At 48.0% G+C, this 13,753-nt stretch overlaps 1 protein-coding gene across 2 annotated transcripts in view; it reads left to right on the top strand.

The window, feature by feature from the left end:
• LOC106566258 (sarcolemmal membrane-associated protein) overlaps positions 1-13,753 on the top strand; it is a 121,382-nt gene that overhangs the window by 71,953 nt on the left and 35,676 nt on the right. The window contains exons 11-13 of one of the 2 annotated variants that reach the window (XM_045691995.1): positions 7,082-7,156; positions 10,603-10,683; positions 11,147-11,206. In XM_045691995.1, coding sequence (XP_045547951.1) covers positions 7,082-7,156; positions 10,603-10,683; positions 11,147-11,206 — 216 coding nt within the window. The remainder of the gene's footprint in view (positions 1-7,081; positions 7,157-10,602; positions 10,684-11,146; positions 11,207-13,753) is intronic. The other variant, XM_045691996.1, reaches the window with a different exon arrangement.

Genomic DNA, 13,753 nt, shown 5'->3' with positions numbered 1-13,753 from the left:
CTGTATGGGGTGTGCAGTAGGACTAACCACGATACTGTATGGGATATGCAGTAGGACTAACCATGATACTGTATGGGATGGGCAGTAGCAGTAACCACGATACTGTATGGGATGGGCAGTAGCAGTAACCACGATACTGTATGGGATATGCAGTAGGAGTAACCATGATACTGTATGGGATATGCAGTAGGACTAACCATGATACTGTATGGGATATGCAGTAGGACTAACCACGATACTGTATGGGATGGGCAGTAGGATACATGAGCTGAAATAAAAGATCCCATTAATTTTGCAGTAGCACAAAAACCTTTGGTTACAAATTTGTTTACGTTCCTGTTAGTGAACATGTCTCCTTTGCCAAGATAATCCATCCACCTGTGGCATATCCAGAAGCTAATTTAACAGCGTGATCATTACACAGGTGCACCTTGTGCTGGGGACAATAGAAGGCCACTCTAAAATGTGCAGTTTTTACACCACAATGCCACAGATGTCTCAAGTTGAGGGAGCGTGCAAATGGCATGCTGACTGAAGGAATGTCCACCAGAGCTGTTGCAAGAGAATTTGTTCATTTCTCTACCATAAGCCGCCTCCAACATTGTTTTAGAAAATGTAGCAGTACGTCCAACCGGCCTCAGTTCCGCTGACCACGTGTGGCCACGTCAGCCCAGGACCTCCACGTCTGGCTTCTAAACCTGCGGGATCGTCTGGTGGGGGGAATAAAGCCCTTTGCTTCGAGAAACTGGTTCTGATTGGCTGGGCCTGGCTCCCAAGGGGTGTGCCTATGGCTGCGTCCCTGCTCAGTCATGTCAAATCTATAGATTAGGGCCTAATATATGTTTATTTCAATTCACTGGTATGTATTGTAAAATCGTTGAAATTGTTGCATGTTACATTGATTTTTGTTGAGTATTGCATACAAATATAGGTTCTGCTGGTCTAGACTGGGGTACTGTATACTAATATAGGGTTCTGCTGGTCTAGACCGGGGTACTGTATACTAATATAGGGTTCTGCTGGTCTAGACCGGGGTACTGTATACTAATATAGGTTCTGCTGGTCTAGGCCGGGGTACTGTATACTAATATAGGGTTCTGCTGGTCTAGACCGGGGTACTGTATACTAATATAGGGTTCTGCTGGTCTAGACTGGGGTACTGTATACTAATATAGGGTTCTGCTGGTCTAGGCCGGGGTACTGTATACTAATATAGGGTTCTGCTGGTCTAGACCGGGGTACTGTATACTAATATAGGGTTCTGCTGGTCTAGACCGGGGTACTGTATACTAATATAGGGTTCTGCTGGTCTAGACCGGGGTACTGTATACTAATATAGGGTTCTGCTGGTCTAGACCGGGGTACTGTATACTAATATAGGGTTCTGCTGGTCTAGACCGGGGTACTGTATACTAATATAGGGTTCTGCTGGTCTAGACCGGGGTACTGTATACTAATATAGGGTTCTGCTGGTCTAGACCGGGGTACTGTATACTAATATAGGGTTCTGCTGGTCTAGACCGGGGTACTGTATACTAATATAGGGTTCTGCTGGTCTAGACCGGGGTACTGTATACTAATATAGGTTCTGCTGGTCTAGGCCGGGGTACTGTATACTAATATAGGGTTCTGCTGGTCTAGACCGGGGTACTGTATACTAATATAGGGTTCTGCTGGTCTAGACCGGGGTACTGTATACTAATATAGGGTTCTGCTGGTCTAGACCGGGGTACTGCATACTAATATAGGGTTCTGCTGGTCTAGACCGGGGTACTGTATACTAATATAGGGTTCTGCTGGTCTAGACCGGGGTACTGTATTCTGCTGGTCTGTTCTACAATGTAGAAAATAGTGAATATAAAGAAACTGGACTTTTTCCACTTTTTGTTACGTTTTTCCCCTCATTAATCTATACACAATACCCAATAATGACGTCACAATACCCAATAATGACATCACAATACCCCATAATGACATCACAATACCCCATAATGACATCACAATACCCCATAATGTGATGACGTCACAATACCCCATAATGACATCACAATACCCCATAATGACATCACAATACCCCATAATGACGTCACAATACCCCATAATGACGTCACAATACCCCATAATGACATCACAATACCCCATAATGACGTCACAATACCCCATAATGACGTCACAATACCCCATAATGACATCACAATACCCCATAATGACATCACAATACCCCATAATGACATCACAATACCCCATAATGACATCACAATACCCCATAATGACATCACAATACCCCATAATGACGTCACAATACCCCATAATGACGTCACAATACCCCATAATGACGTCACAATACCCCATAATGACATCACAATACCCCATAATGACGAAGCAAAAACAGATTTTTTTTAATATTTTGCAGATGTATTAAAAATAAACAAACAGAAATTACCTTTGCATAAGTATTCAGACCCTTAACTCAGTACTTTGTTGAAGCACCTTTGGCAGCCATTACAGCCTCGAGTCTTCTTGGGTATGACGCTACAAGCTTGACACACCTGTATTTGGGCAGTTTCTCCCATTCTTCTCTGCAGATCCTCTCAACCTCTGTCGGTTTGGATGGGGAGCGTCGCTGAACTGCAATTCTCAGCTCTCTTCAGAGATCTTAGTTCGGGTTCAAGTCTGGGCTCTGGCTGGGCCACTCATGGACATTCAGAGACTTGTCCCGAAGCCACTCCTGCGTTGTCTTGACTAAGCACACGCTTAGGGTCGTTGTCCTGTTGGAAGGTGAACCTTCTCCCCAGTCTGAGGTCCTGAGTAAAGGGTCTGAATAATAAACCTAATCATTTCTAAACCTGTTTTTGCTTTGTCATTATGGACTAATGTGTGAAGATTGAATATTTGTCTTATTCCATTTTAGAATAAGGCTGTAACGTAACAAAATGTGGAACAAGTGAAGGAGTCTTTTCAGAATCAACTCTCATAATAGGATGCCTGTGTATATGGCTGAGTCAACTCTCATAATAGGATGCCTGTATATATGGCTGAGTCAACTCTCATAATAGGATGCCTGTATATATGGCTGAGTCAACTCTCATAATAGGATGCCTGTATATATGGCTGAGTCAACTCTCATAATAGGATGCCTGTATATATGGCTGAGTCAACTCTCATAATAGGATGCCTGTATATATGGCTGAGTCAACTCTCATAATAGGATGCCTGTATATATGGCTGAGTCAACTCTCATAATAGGATGCCTGTATATATGGCTGAGTCAACTCTCATAATAGGATGCCTGTATATATGGCTGAGTCAACTCTCATAATAGGATGCCTGTATATATGGCTGAGTCAACTCTCATAATAGGATGCCTGTATATATGGCTGAGTCAACTCTCATAATAGGATGCCTGTATATATGGCTGAGTCAACTCTCATAATAGGATGCCTGTATATATGGCTGAGTCAACTCTCATAATAGGATGCCTGTATATATGGCTGAGTCAACTCTCATAATAGGATGCCTGTATATATGGCTGAGTCAACTCTCATAATAGGATGCCTGTATATATGGCTGAGTCAACTCTCATAATAGGATGCCTGTATATATGGCTGAGTCAACTCTCATAATAGGATGCCTGTATATATGGCTGAGTCAACTCTCATAATAGGATGCCTGTATATATGGCTGAGTCAACTCTCATAATAGGATGCCTGTATATATGGCTGAGTCAACTCTCATAATAGGATGCCTGTATATATGGCTGAGTCAACTCTCATAATAGGATGCCTGTATATATGGCTGAGTCAACTCTCATAATAGGATGCCTGTATATATGGCTGAGTCAACTCTCATAATAGGATGCCTGTATATATGGCTGAGTCAACTCTCATAATAGGATGCCTGTATATATGGCTGAGTCAACTCTCATAATAGGATGCCTGTGTATATGGCTGAGTCAACTCTCATAATAGGATGCCTGTATATATGGCTGAGTCAACTCTCATAATAGGATGCCTGTATATATGGCTGAGTCAACTCTCATAATAGGATGCCTGTATATATGGCTGAGTCAACTCTCATAATAGGATGCCAGTCGTTATGGCTGAGTCAACTCTCATAATAGGATGCCTGTATATATGGCTGAGTCAACATGTCTAGAGGAGTTGTCTGGGGGTCGATGTTAAACTGCCACGGTGAAGACGTCTGGGGGTCGATGTTAAACTGCCACGGTGAAGACGTCTGGGGGTCGATGTTAAACTGCCACGGTGAAGACGTCTGGGGGTCGATGTTAAACTGCCACGGTGAAGACGTCTGGGGGTCGATGTTAAACTGCCACGGTGGAGACGTCTGGGGGTCGATGTTAAACTGCCACGGTGAAGACGTCTGGGGGTCGATGTTAAACTGCCACGGTGAAGACGTCTGGGGGTCGATGTTAAACTGCCACGGTGGAGACGTCTGGGGTCGATGTTAAACTGCCACGGTGAAGACGTCTGGGGGTCGATGTTAAACTGCCACGGTGGAGACGTCTGGGGGTCGATGTTAAACTGCCACGGTGGAGACGTCTGGGGGTCGATGTTAAACTGCCACGGTGAAGACGTCTGGGGGTCGATGTTAAACTGCCACGGTGGAGACGTCTGGGGGTCGATGTTAAACTGCCACGGTGAAGACGTCTGGGGGTCGATGTTAAACTGCCACGGTGAAGACGTGGTTTGACTGGAGATGTTCCATGAAGTAATGCAGATCATATCCTCCACTGAGTCATCAATCAGCTCTGATGATCCAAACACAGCTGATCTCTGATTAAAAGGCCCGCGACCCCCTGAGCCATTACGTACACCAAGGTGAAGTCTAGTCCTATTCTGGCCAATCCAGAAATAACCTGGACAGGTAGCCAATTGGGAACCAGCTGGATGATATCCAGGCCAAGGTGCTTGAAACAATGACAACGGGTTTATTATCGTCTGATGAAGGGTCAATATTTCAGTTCTCTTACCTTTCAGAGACCTGCATGAGACCCAATTTGAGGGGCGGCATGCCTTGGTTTGCAGTGGTATGAGCCTGGTCGTTCCCACTGGTATGTAGTGGTAGGAGCCTGGTATGAGCCTGGTATGTAGTGGTAGGAGCCTGGTATGTGGTGGTAGGAGCCTGGTATGAGCCTGGTATGTAGTGGTAGGAGCCTGGTATGTAGTGGTAGGAGCCTGGTATGTAGTGGTAGGAGCCTGGTATGTAGTGGTAGGAGCCTGGTATGTAGTGGTAGGAGCCTGGTATGTAGTGGTAGGAGCCTGGTATGTAGTGGTAGGAGCCTGGTATGTAGTGGTAGGAGCCTGGTATGTAGTGGTAGGAGCCTGGTATGTAGTGGTTGGAGCCTGGTATGTAGTGGTAGGAGCCTGGTATGTAGTGGTAGGAGCCTGGTATGTAGTGGTAGGAGCCTGGTATGTAGTGGTAGGAGCCTGGTATGTAGTGGTATGAGCCTGGTAGGAGCCTGGTATGTAGTGGTAGGAGCCTGGTATGTAGTGGTAGGAGCCTGGTATGTAGTGGTAGGAGCCTGGTATGTAGTGGTAGGAGCCTGGTATGTAGTGGTAGGAGCCTGGTATGTAGTGGTAGGAACCTGGTATGTAGTGGTAGGAGCCTGGTATGTAGTGGTAGGAGCCTGGTATGTAGTGGTAGGAGCCTGGTATGTAGTGGTAGGAGCCTGGTATGTAGTGGTAGGAGCCTGGTATGTAGTGGTAGGAACCTGGTATGTAGTGGTAGGAGCCTGGTATGTAGTGGTAGGAGCCTGGTATGTAGTGGTAGGAGCCTGGTATGTAGTGGTTTGAGCCTGGTATGTAGTGGTAGGAGCCTGGTATGTAGTGGTAGGAGCCTGGTATGTAGTGGTATGAGCCTGGTATGTAGTGGTATGAGCCTGGTAGGAGCCTGGTATGTAGTGGTAGGAGCCTGGTATGTAGTGGTAGGAGCCTGGTATGTAGTGGTAGGAGCCTGGTATGTAGTGGTAGGAGAATGGTATGTAGTGGTAGGAGCCTGGTATGTAGTGGTAGGAGCCTGGTATGTAGTGGTAGGAGCCTGGTATGTAGTGGTAGGAGCCTGGTATGTAGTGGTATGAGCCTGGTATGTAGTGGTATGAGCCTGGTATGTAGTGGTAGGAGCCTGGTATGTAGTGGTAGGAGCCTGGTATGTAGTGGTATGAGCCTGGTATGAGCCTGGTATGTAGTGGTAGGAGCCTGGTATGTAGTGGTAGGAGCCTGGTATGTAGTGGTAGGAGCCTGGTATGTAGTGGTAGGAGCCTGGTATGTAGTGGTAGGAGCCTGGTATGAGCCTGGTATGTAGTGGTAGGAGCCTGGTATGTAGTGGTAGGAGCCTGGTATGTAGTGGTAGGAGCCTGGTATGTAGTGGTATGAGCCTGGTATGAGCCTGGTATGTAGTGGTATGAGCCTGGTATGTAGTGGTAGGAGCCTGGTATGTAGTGGTATGAGCCTGGTATGTAGTGGTAGGAGCCTGGTATGTAGTGGTAGGAGCCTGGTATGTAGTGGTAGGAGCCTGGTATGTAGTGGTATGAGCCTGGTATGAGCCTGGTATGTAGTGGTATGAGCCTGGTATGTAGTGGTAGGAGCCTGGTATGTAGTGGTAGGAGCCTGGTATGTAGTGGTATGAGCCTGGTATGTAGTGGTATGAGCCTGGTATGTAGTGGTAGGAGCCTGGTATGTAGTGGTAGGAGCCTGGTATGTAGTGGTATGAGCCTGGTATGAGCCTGGTATGTAGTGGTATGAGCCTGGTATGTAGTGGTAGGAGCCTGGTATGTAGTGGTAGGAGCCTGGTATGTAGTGGTAGGAGCCTGGTATGTAGTGGTATGAGCCTGGTATGTAGTGGTATGAGCCTGGTATGAGCCTGGTATGTAGTGGTAGGAGCCTGGTATGTAGTGGTAGGAGCCTGGTATGAGCCTGGTATGTAGTGGTAGGAGCCTGGTATGTAGTGGTAGGAGCCTGGTATGTAGTGGTAGGAGCCTGGTATGTAGTGGTAGGAGCCTGGTATGTAGTGGTAGGAGCCTGGTCGTACTATGTTAGTAATGGAATCTCCATGTCTTTGTCAGAGGTGATAGATGCCCACCTGCAGAACAGCCAGACAGCAGCAGGAGACCGCCTTGCCAATCCTGACAGACTCAAAGGTAAGGGAAGCTTTTGGTTCAACATGAGTCAGCAGGTAGCCTAGTGGGGCCATAGTGGTTAGAGCTTTGGGGCGTGGAACCAAAAGGTTGCTGGTTAGAATGATCTGTCTGTGCCCCTGAGCAAGGCACTTAATCCTAATTTGTGCCGTCCTACTATGGCTGACCCTGAAAAACAACACATTACACTGCAGCTATCGTCCTACTATGGCTGACCCTGAAAACAACACCTATCATACTACTATGGCTGACCCTGTACAACAACACATTACACTGCAGCTATCGTACTACTATGGCTGACCCTGTAAAACAACACCTATCATACTACTATGGCTGACCCTGTACAACAACACCTATCATACTACTATGGCTGACCCTGTACAACAACACCTATCATACTACTATGGCTGACCCTGTACAACAACACCTATCATACTACTATGGCTGACCCTGTACAACAACACCTATCATACTACTATGGCTGACCCTGTAAAACAACACCTATCATACTACTATGGCTGACCCTGTACAACAACACCTATCATACTACTATGGCTGACCCTGTACAACAACACCTATCATACTACTATGGCTGACCCTGTACAACAACACCTATCATACTACTATGGCTGACCCTGTACAACAACACCTATCATACTACTATGGCTGACCCTGTAAAACAACACCTATCATACTACTATGGCTGACCCTGTACAACAACACCTTTCACTGCACCTATCCAGTGTATGTGACAATGCAACATCTATAGATGGATAAGCTCCATTCTGACCAGCAGCACCACCCTGTGAACATACCAGATATAGCCTGGCACAGTGTTAGTTTCAGCTGTAATCTCGTTGGCCTGGGTCAGCTGATATCATGTCTCTGCAGGCTAAACCAGTTTAAAGTACAGCTGTAGTCTCGTTGGCCTGGGTCAGCTGGTATCATGTCTCTGCAGGCTAAACCAGTTTAAACTACAGCTGTAATCTCTTTGGCCTGGGTCAGCTGGTATCATGTCTCTGCAGGCTAAACCAGTTTAAACTACAGCTGTAATCTCTTTGGCCTGGGTCAGCTGGTATCATGTCTCTGCAGGCTAAACCAGTTTAAACTACAGCTGTAATCTCTTTGGCCTGGGTCAGCTGGTATCATGTCTCTGCAGGCTAAACCAGTTTAAACTACAGCTATAATCTCTTTGGCCTGGGTCAGCTGGTATCATGTCTCTGCAGGCTAAACCAGTTTAAACTGTAATAGAGAGGCAACCAATGTAATTTGCTGGGTCATTGTTACCAAATGATGCGCATAGTCTCATTCATTGGTCGGAGCGGGAGAAGCTAAATGCCGTGCTAATTTCTGAAGATTTAATATTGACATGGCACTGGCTCCCCAAAAAAACTGCTGGAACAATGACAATTTAATCAGTGGGTGATCTGGAATAAAATGACAACGTAATCAGTAGGTGAGGGGGATTTCAGTTAAAGTGGGGGGACAAAAAGCATACAATTCCCCCATCCATAATCTGATAGTGGGGTGGTAGATACTCAGTCTGCTCTATGAGGATCATTTTAAATGGGAAATGAATGTAAATGCAAAAAAAAAGTGCATAGAACCGAATCGCATCACTTTGTTCCCCTTATCAAACAGTTGCACCAAATCATTTAAGATTAAAGCGTATGGTTCCTGTATGTTATCAGAGCCCATCTACACTGAACAACAATATAAACACAACATGTAAAGTGTTGGTCCCATGTTTAATGAGCTGAACTTTTCCATATGCGCAAAAAGCTTTTTTCTCTCAAATTTTGCACACAAATTTGTTTACGTCCTTGTTTAGTGAGCATATCTCCTTTGCCAAGATAATCCATCCATCTGACAGTTGTGGCATATCAAGAAGCTGATTAAACAGCATGATTATTACACAGGTGCACCTTGTGCTGGGGACAATAAAAGGCTACTCTAAAATGTGTAATTTTGTCACACAACACAATGCCATAGATGTCTCACGTTTTGAGGGAGCGTGCAATTGGTATGCTGACTGCCGGAATGTTCACCAGAACTGTTGCCAGATTATTGAATGTTAATTTCTCAACCATAAGCCGCCTCCAACTTCTTTTTAGAGAATTTGGCAGTACGTCCAACCGTCCTTAGTACCGCAGACCAGGTGTAACCAGACCAGGTGTAACCAGGCCAGGTGTAACCAGGCCAGGTGTAACCAGGCCAGGTGTAACCAACCAGGACTTCCACTTCTGTCTTCTTCACCTGTGGGGATCGTCTGAGACCAGCCACCCGGACAGCTGATGAAACTGATTTTACACAACCAAAGATTTCTGCACAAACTGTCAGAAACCGTCTCAGGGAAGCTCTTCTGCGTACTCACCGATTCAGCGTTGTAACAGACTTCAAATGCTCACCTTCGATGGCCACTGGCACACTTGAGACGTGTGCTCTTCACAGATGAATCCCGGTTTCAATTGTACCTGGCAGTATGGCGTCGTGTGGGCGAGCGGTTTGTTGACGTCAACGTTGTGAACAGAGTGCCCCATGGTGGAGGTGGGGTTATGGTATGGGCCCCATGGTGGTGGTGGGGTTATGGTATGGGCCCCATGGTGGAGGTGGGGTTATGGTATGAGCCCCATGGTGGAGGTGGGGTTATGGTATGGGCCCCATGGTGGAGGTGGGGTTATGGTATGGGCCCCATGGTGGAGGTGGGGTTATGGTATGGGCCCCATGGTGGAGGTGGGGTTATGGTATGGGGCCCATGGTGGAGGTGGGGTTATGGTATGGGGCCCATGGTGGAGGTGGGGTTATGGTATGGGCCCCATGGTGGAGGTGGGGTTATGGAATGGGCCCCATGGTGGAGGTGGGGTTATGGTATGGGGCCCATGGTGGAGGTGGGGTTATGGTATGGGCCCCATGGTGGAGGTGGGGTTATGGTATGGGGCAGGCATAAGCTACGGACAACCAACACAATGGCATTTTATCAATGGTAATTTGAATGCAACAGAGATACCGTGATGAGATCCTGAGGCCCGTTGTCGTGCCATTCATCCACCGCCATCACCTCATATTACAGCATGATAACGCACGGCCCGTTGTCGTGCCAGTCATCCACCGCCATCACCTCATATTACAGCATGATAACGCATGGTCCAGTGTCAACAAGGATCTGTACACAATTCATGGAAGCTGAAAATGTCCAAGTTCTTCCATGGCCTCCATACTTACCAGACATATGTCACCCATTGAGCATGTTTGGGATGCTCTGGATCGACCTGTACGACAGCGTGTTCCAGTTCCCACCAATATCCAGAAACTTCACAGAGCCATTGAAGAGGAGTAGGGACAACATTCTACAGCCTGATCAACTCTACATTTGTAGACATGTTATTTCATGTGATTTTATTTGAAGTTCAGTGTTCTGAGAGTGTTTGTATCTTCCTGTCTCTCTGTAGAAAACCAACTGGATGCTAAAGACTCTGAAATGTCAGATACACTGAGCCCCAGCAAGGACCGCAGCAGTGACGACACGTCGGGTAACAACACCTCATAAATAGTAAAATATATAAACAAGACATCTTTTTTTTTTGGCTAAAAGATTAACAATTGTGAAGTTGTCAGAGTTATGTAAATATTTTATATTCATTTATGAGGACCGAAGAAGTAAAATAATTTGACTTTGTATATTAATTCATGATGCTAATAAATACGTTTTCGTGTTTATGAACTCAAAACATGTACGTAAATGTACAATATTAACATTGTAACGTTGTAAATGTATTGTTGTATTATTTGAACCCTGAATGATGAAATGATATAAGCAGTATTGTGTCCAGAACAGAGCCGTGGAATAACAATAGATCTCCTGTCACTCGTTTAGTTTTCTTGTTTGTCCTGGTCTGGTCCTAGCTCACTGTTAATCCTCTCTCACTCGCTCTGTTCACTCTTCCTCTGCTCTTTCTCTCTTTCTCTTCTTTCTCTCTGTCTCTGTGTGTGTAGATGGAAACATGGATGATCATGAGCTGAACGAGCCACAGAACAGGGTCGCCCTGCTCAAAGGTAATACATATTTAATGTTTTATTGCGTCTCGTTGCCATAAAATCTGTTGTCAAGAGGTAGCTGGATGGATCAAGAGTGCCAAACCTGGCTAGTGCCTGGGGGACTATTGAATATATATATTTGGAGGTTTGGGGGTGGAGTGGGATGGGGGACTATTGAATATATATGGAGGTTTGGGGGTGGAGTGGGATGGGGGAGTGGCTGCTGGAGGGGTGGGGTGGTGGACCCTGATGGAGTGGCTGCTGGATGGGGTGGTGGACCCTGATGAGTGGCTGCTGGAGGGGGTGGGGTGGTGGACCCTGATGGAGAGGCTGCTGGAGGGGGTGGGGTGGTGGACCCTGATGGAGAGGCTGCTGGAGGGGTGGGGTGGTGGACCCTGATGGAGAGGCTGCTGGATGGGGTGGGGTGGGGTGGTGGACCCTGATGGAGAGGCTGCTGGATGGGGTGGGGTGGGGTGGTGGACCCTGATGGAGAGGCTGCTGGAGGGGGTGGGGTGGGGTGGTGGACCCTGATGGAGAGGCTGCTGGAGGGGGTGGGGTGGTGGACCCTGATGGAGAGGCTGCTGGATGGGGTGGGGTGGTGGACCCTGATGGAGTGGCTGCTGGAGGGGGTAGTGTTGGGGGGCTGGACCCTGACGGAGTGGCTGCTGGAGGGGGTCGGGTTACAGGGGGGTGGAAACTCTCTTCCAACATATTCCCCAAGTGCAAAAATTGTCATGAAAGGACTGGAGTGGGTTAGAATGGGCTGGTCGAGGAGTGGACCCCCATCTGAAAGGACTGGAGTGGGTAAGAATGGGCTGGTCGAGGAGTGGACCCTCATCTGAAAGGACTGGAGTGGGTTAGAATGGGCTGGTCGAGGAGTGGCTCCCCATCTGAAAGAACTGGAGTGGGTTAGAATGGGCTGGTCGAGGAGTGGACCCCCATCTGAAAGGACTGGAGTGGGTAAGAATGGGCTGGTCGAGGAGTGGACCCTCATCTGAAAGGACTGGAGTGGGTTAGAATGGGCTGGTCGAGGAGTGGACCCCCATCTGAAAGGACTGGAGTGGGTAAGAATGGGCTGGTCGAGGAGTGGACCCCCATCCGAAAGGACTGGAGTGGGTTAGAATGGGCTGGTCGAGGAGTGGACCCCCGTCTGAAAGGACTGGAGTGGGTTAGAATGGGCTGGTCGAGGAGTGGACCCCCATCTGAAAGGACTGGAGTGGGTTAGAATGGGCTGGTCGAGGAGTGGACCCCCATCTGAAAGGACTGGAGTGGGTTAGAATGGGCTGGTCGAGGAGTGGCTCCCCATCCGAAAGAACTGGAGTGGGTTAGAATGGGCTGGTCGAGGAGTGGACCCCCATCTGAAAGGACTGGAGTGGGTTAGAATGGGCTGGTCGAGGAGTGGACCCCCATCTGAAAGGACTGGAGTGGATTAGAATGGGCTGGTCGAGGAGTGGACCCCCATCTGAAAGGACTGGAGTGGGTTAGAATGGGCTGGTCGAGGAGTGGCTCCCCATCCGAAAGGACTGGAGTGGGTTAGAATGGGCTGGTCGAGGAGTGGACCCCCATCTGAAAGGACTGGAGTGGGTAAGAATGGGCTGGTCGAGGAGTGGACCCTCATCTGAAAGGACTGGAGTGGGTTAGAATGGGCTGGTCGAGGAGTGGACCCCCATCCGAAAGGACTGGAGTGTGTTAGAATGGGCTGGTCGAGGAGTGGACCCCCATCTGAAAGGACTGGAGTGGGTTAGAATGGGCTGGTCGAGGAGTGGACCCTCATCTGAAAGGACTGGAGTGGGTTAGAATGGGCTGGTCGAGGAGTGGACCCCCATCTGAAAGGACTGGGGTGGGTTAGAATGGGCTGGTCGAGGAGTGGACCCTCATCTGAAAGGACTGGAGTGGGTTAGAATGGGCTGGTCGAGGAGTGGCTCCCCATCTGAAAGGACTGGAGTGGGTTAGAATGGGCTGGTCGAGGAGTGGCTCCCCATCTGAAAGGACTGGAGTGGGTTAGAATGGGCTGGTCGAGGAGTGGACCCTCATCTGAAAGGACTGGAGTGGGTTAGAATGGGCTGGTCGAGGAGTGGCTCCCCATCTGAAAGGACTTAAAATACTCCCGCACGGACCGGTAGTAATTAGGGACTGAGGCAGAGCCATGGTTGATTATTCATCACTGTAGTGTGTCACAAATCATTTGAGCAACAGGCAGCCAGCCACGTGTGGTGGTTATACAGATACGGTGCAGATGTCCGTATCTAGGCTTGGCGATATACCGTATGCTGGGGTGTTTAGAGCGTCGGACTGGTTAGAGCGTCGGACTGGTTAGAGCGTCGGACTGGTTAGAGCGTCGGACTGGTTAGAGCGTCGGACTGGTTAGAGCGTCGGCGATATACCCCGTATGCTGGGGTGTCTCGAAATACCGACGTCTCGTAGAGATGTTTGCTACGCCAGTGCATATAACTATTCAGTGAAGTATAACTGAGAAATCTAACAAGTGTGAAATGATCCAGCTCAGGGCTCCAGCGATGCATGTGGTTTGCTAACTTCCCAGCTGTGAAGATCAAGCTTCTTGGT

This window comes from Salmo salar, chromosome ssa12 (genome assembly GCF_905237065.1).
Source record: "Salmo salar chromosome ssa12, Ssal_v3.1, whole genome shotgun sequence".
Lineage (NCBI taxonomy): Eukaryota > Metazoa > Chordata > Actinopteri > Salmoniformes > Salmonidae > Salmo > Salmo salar.
The sequence above is the reverse complement of the archived record's forward strand: the minus strand, read 5'-3'. Positions and strand labels throughout refer to the sequence as shown.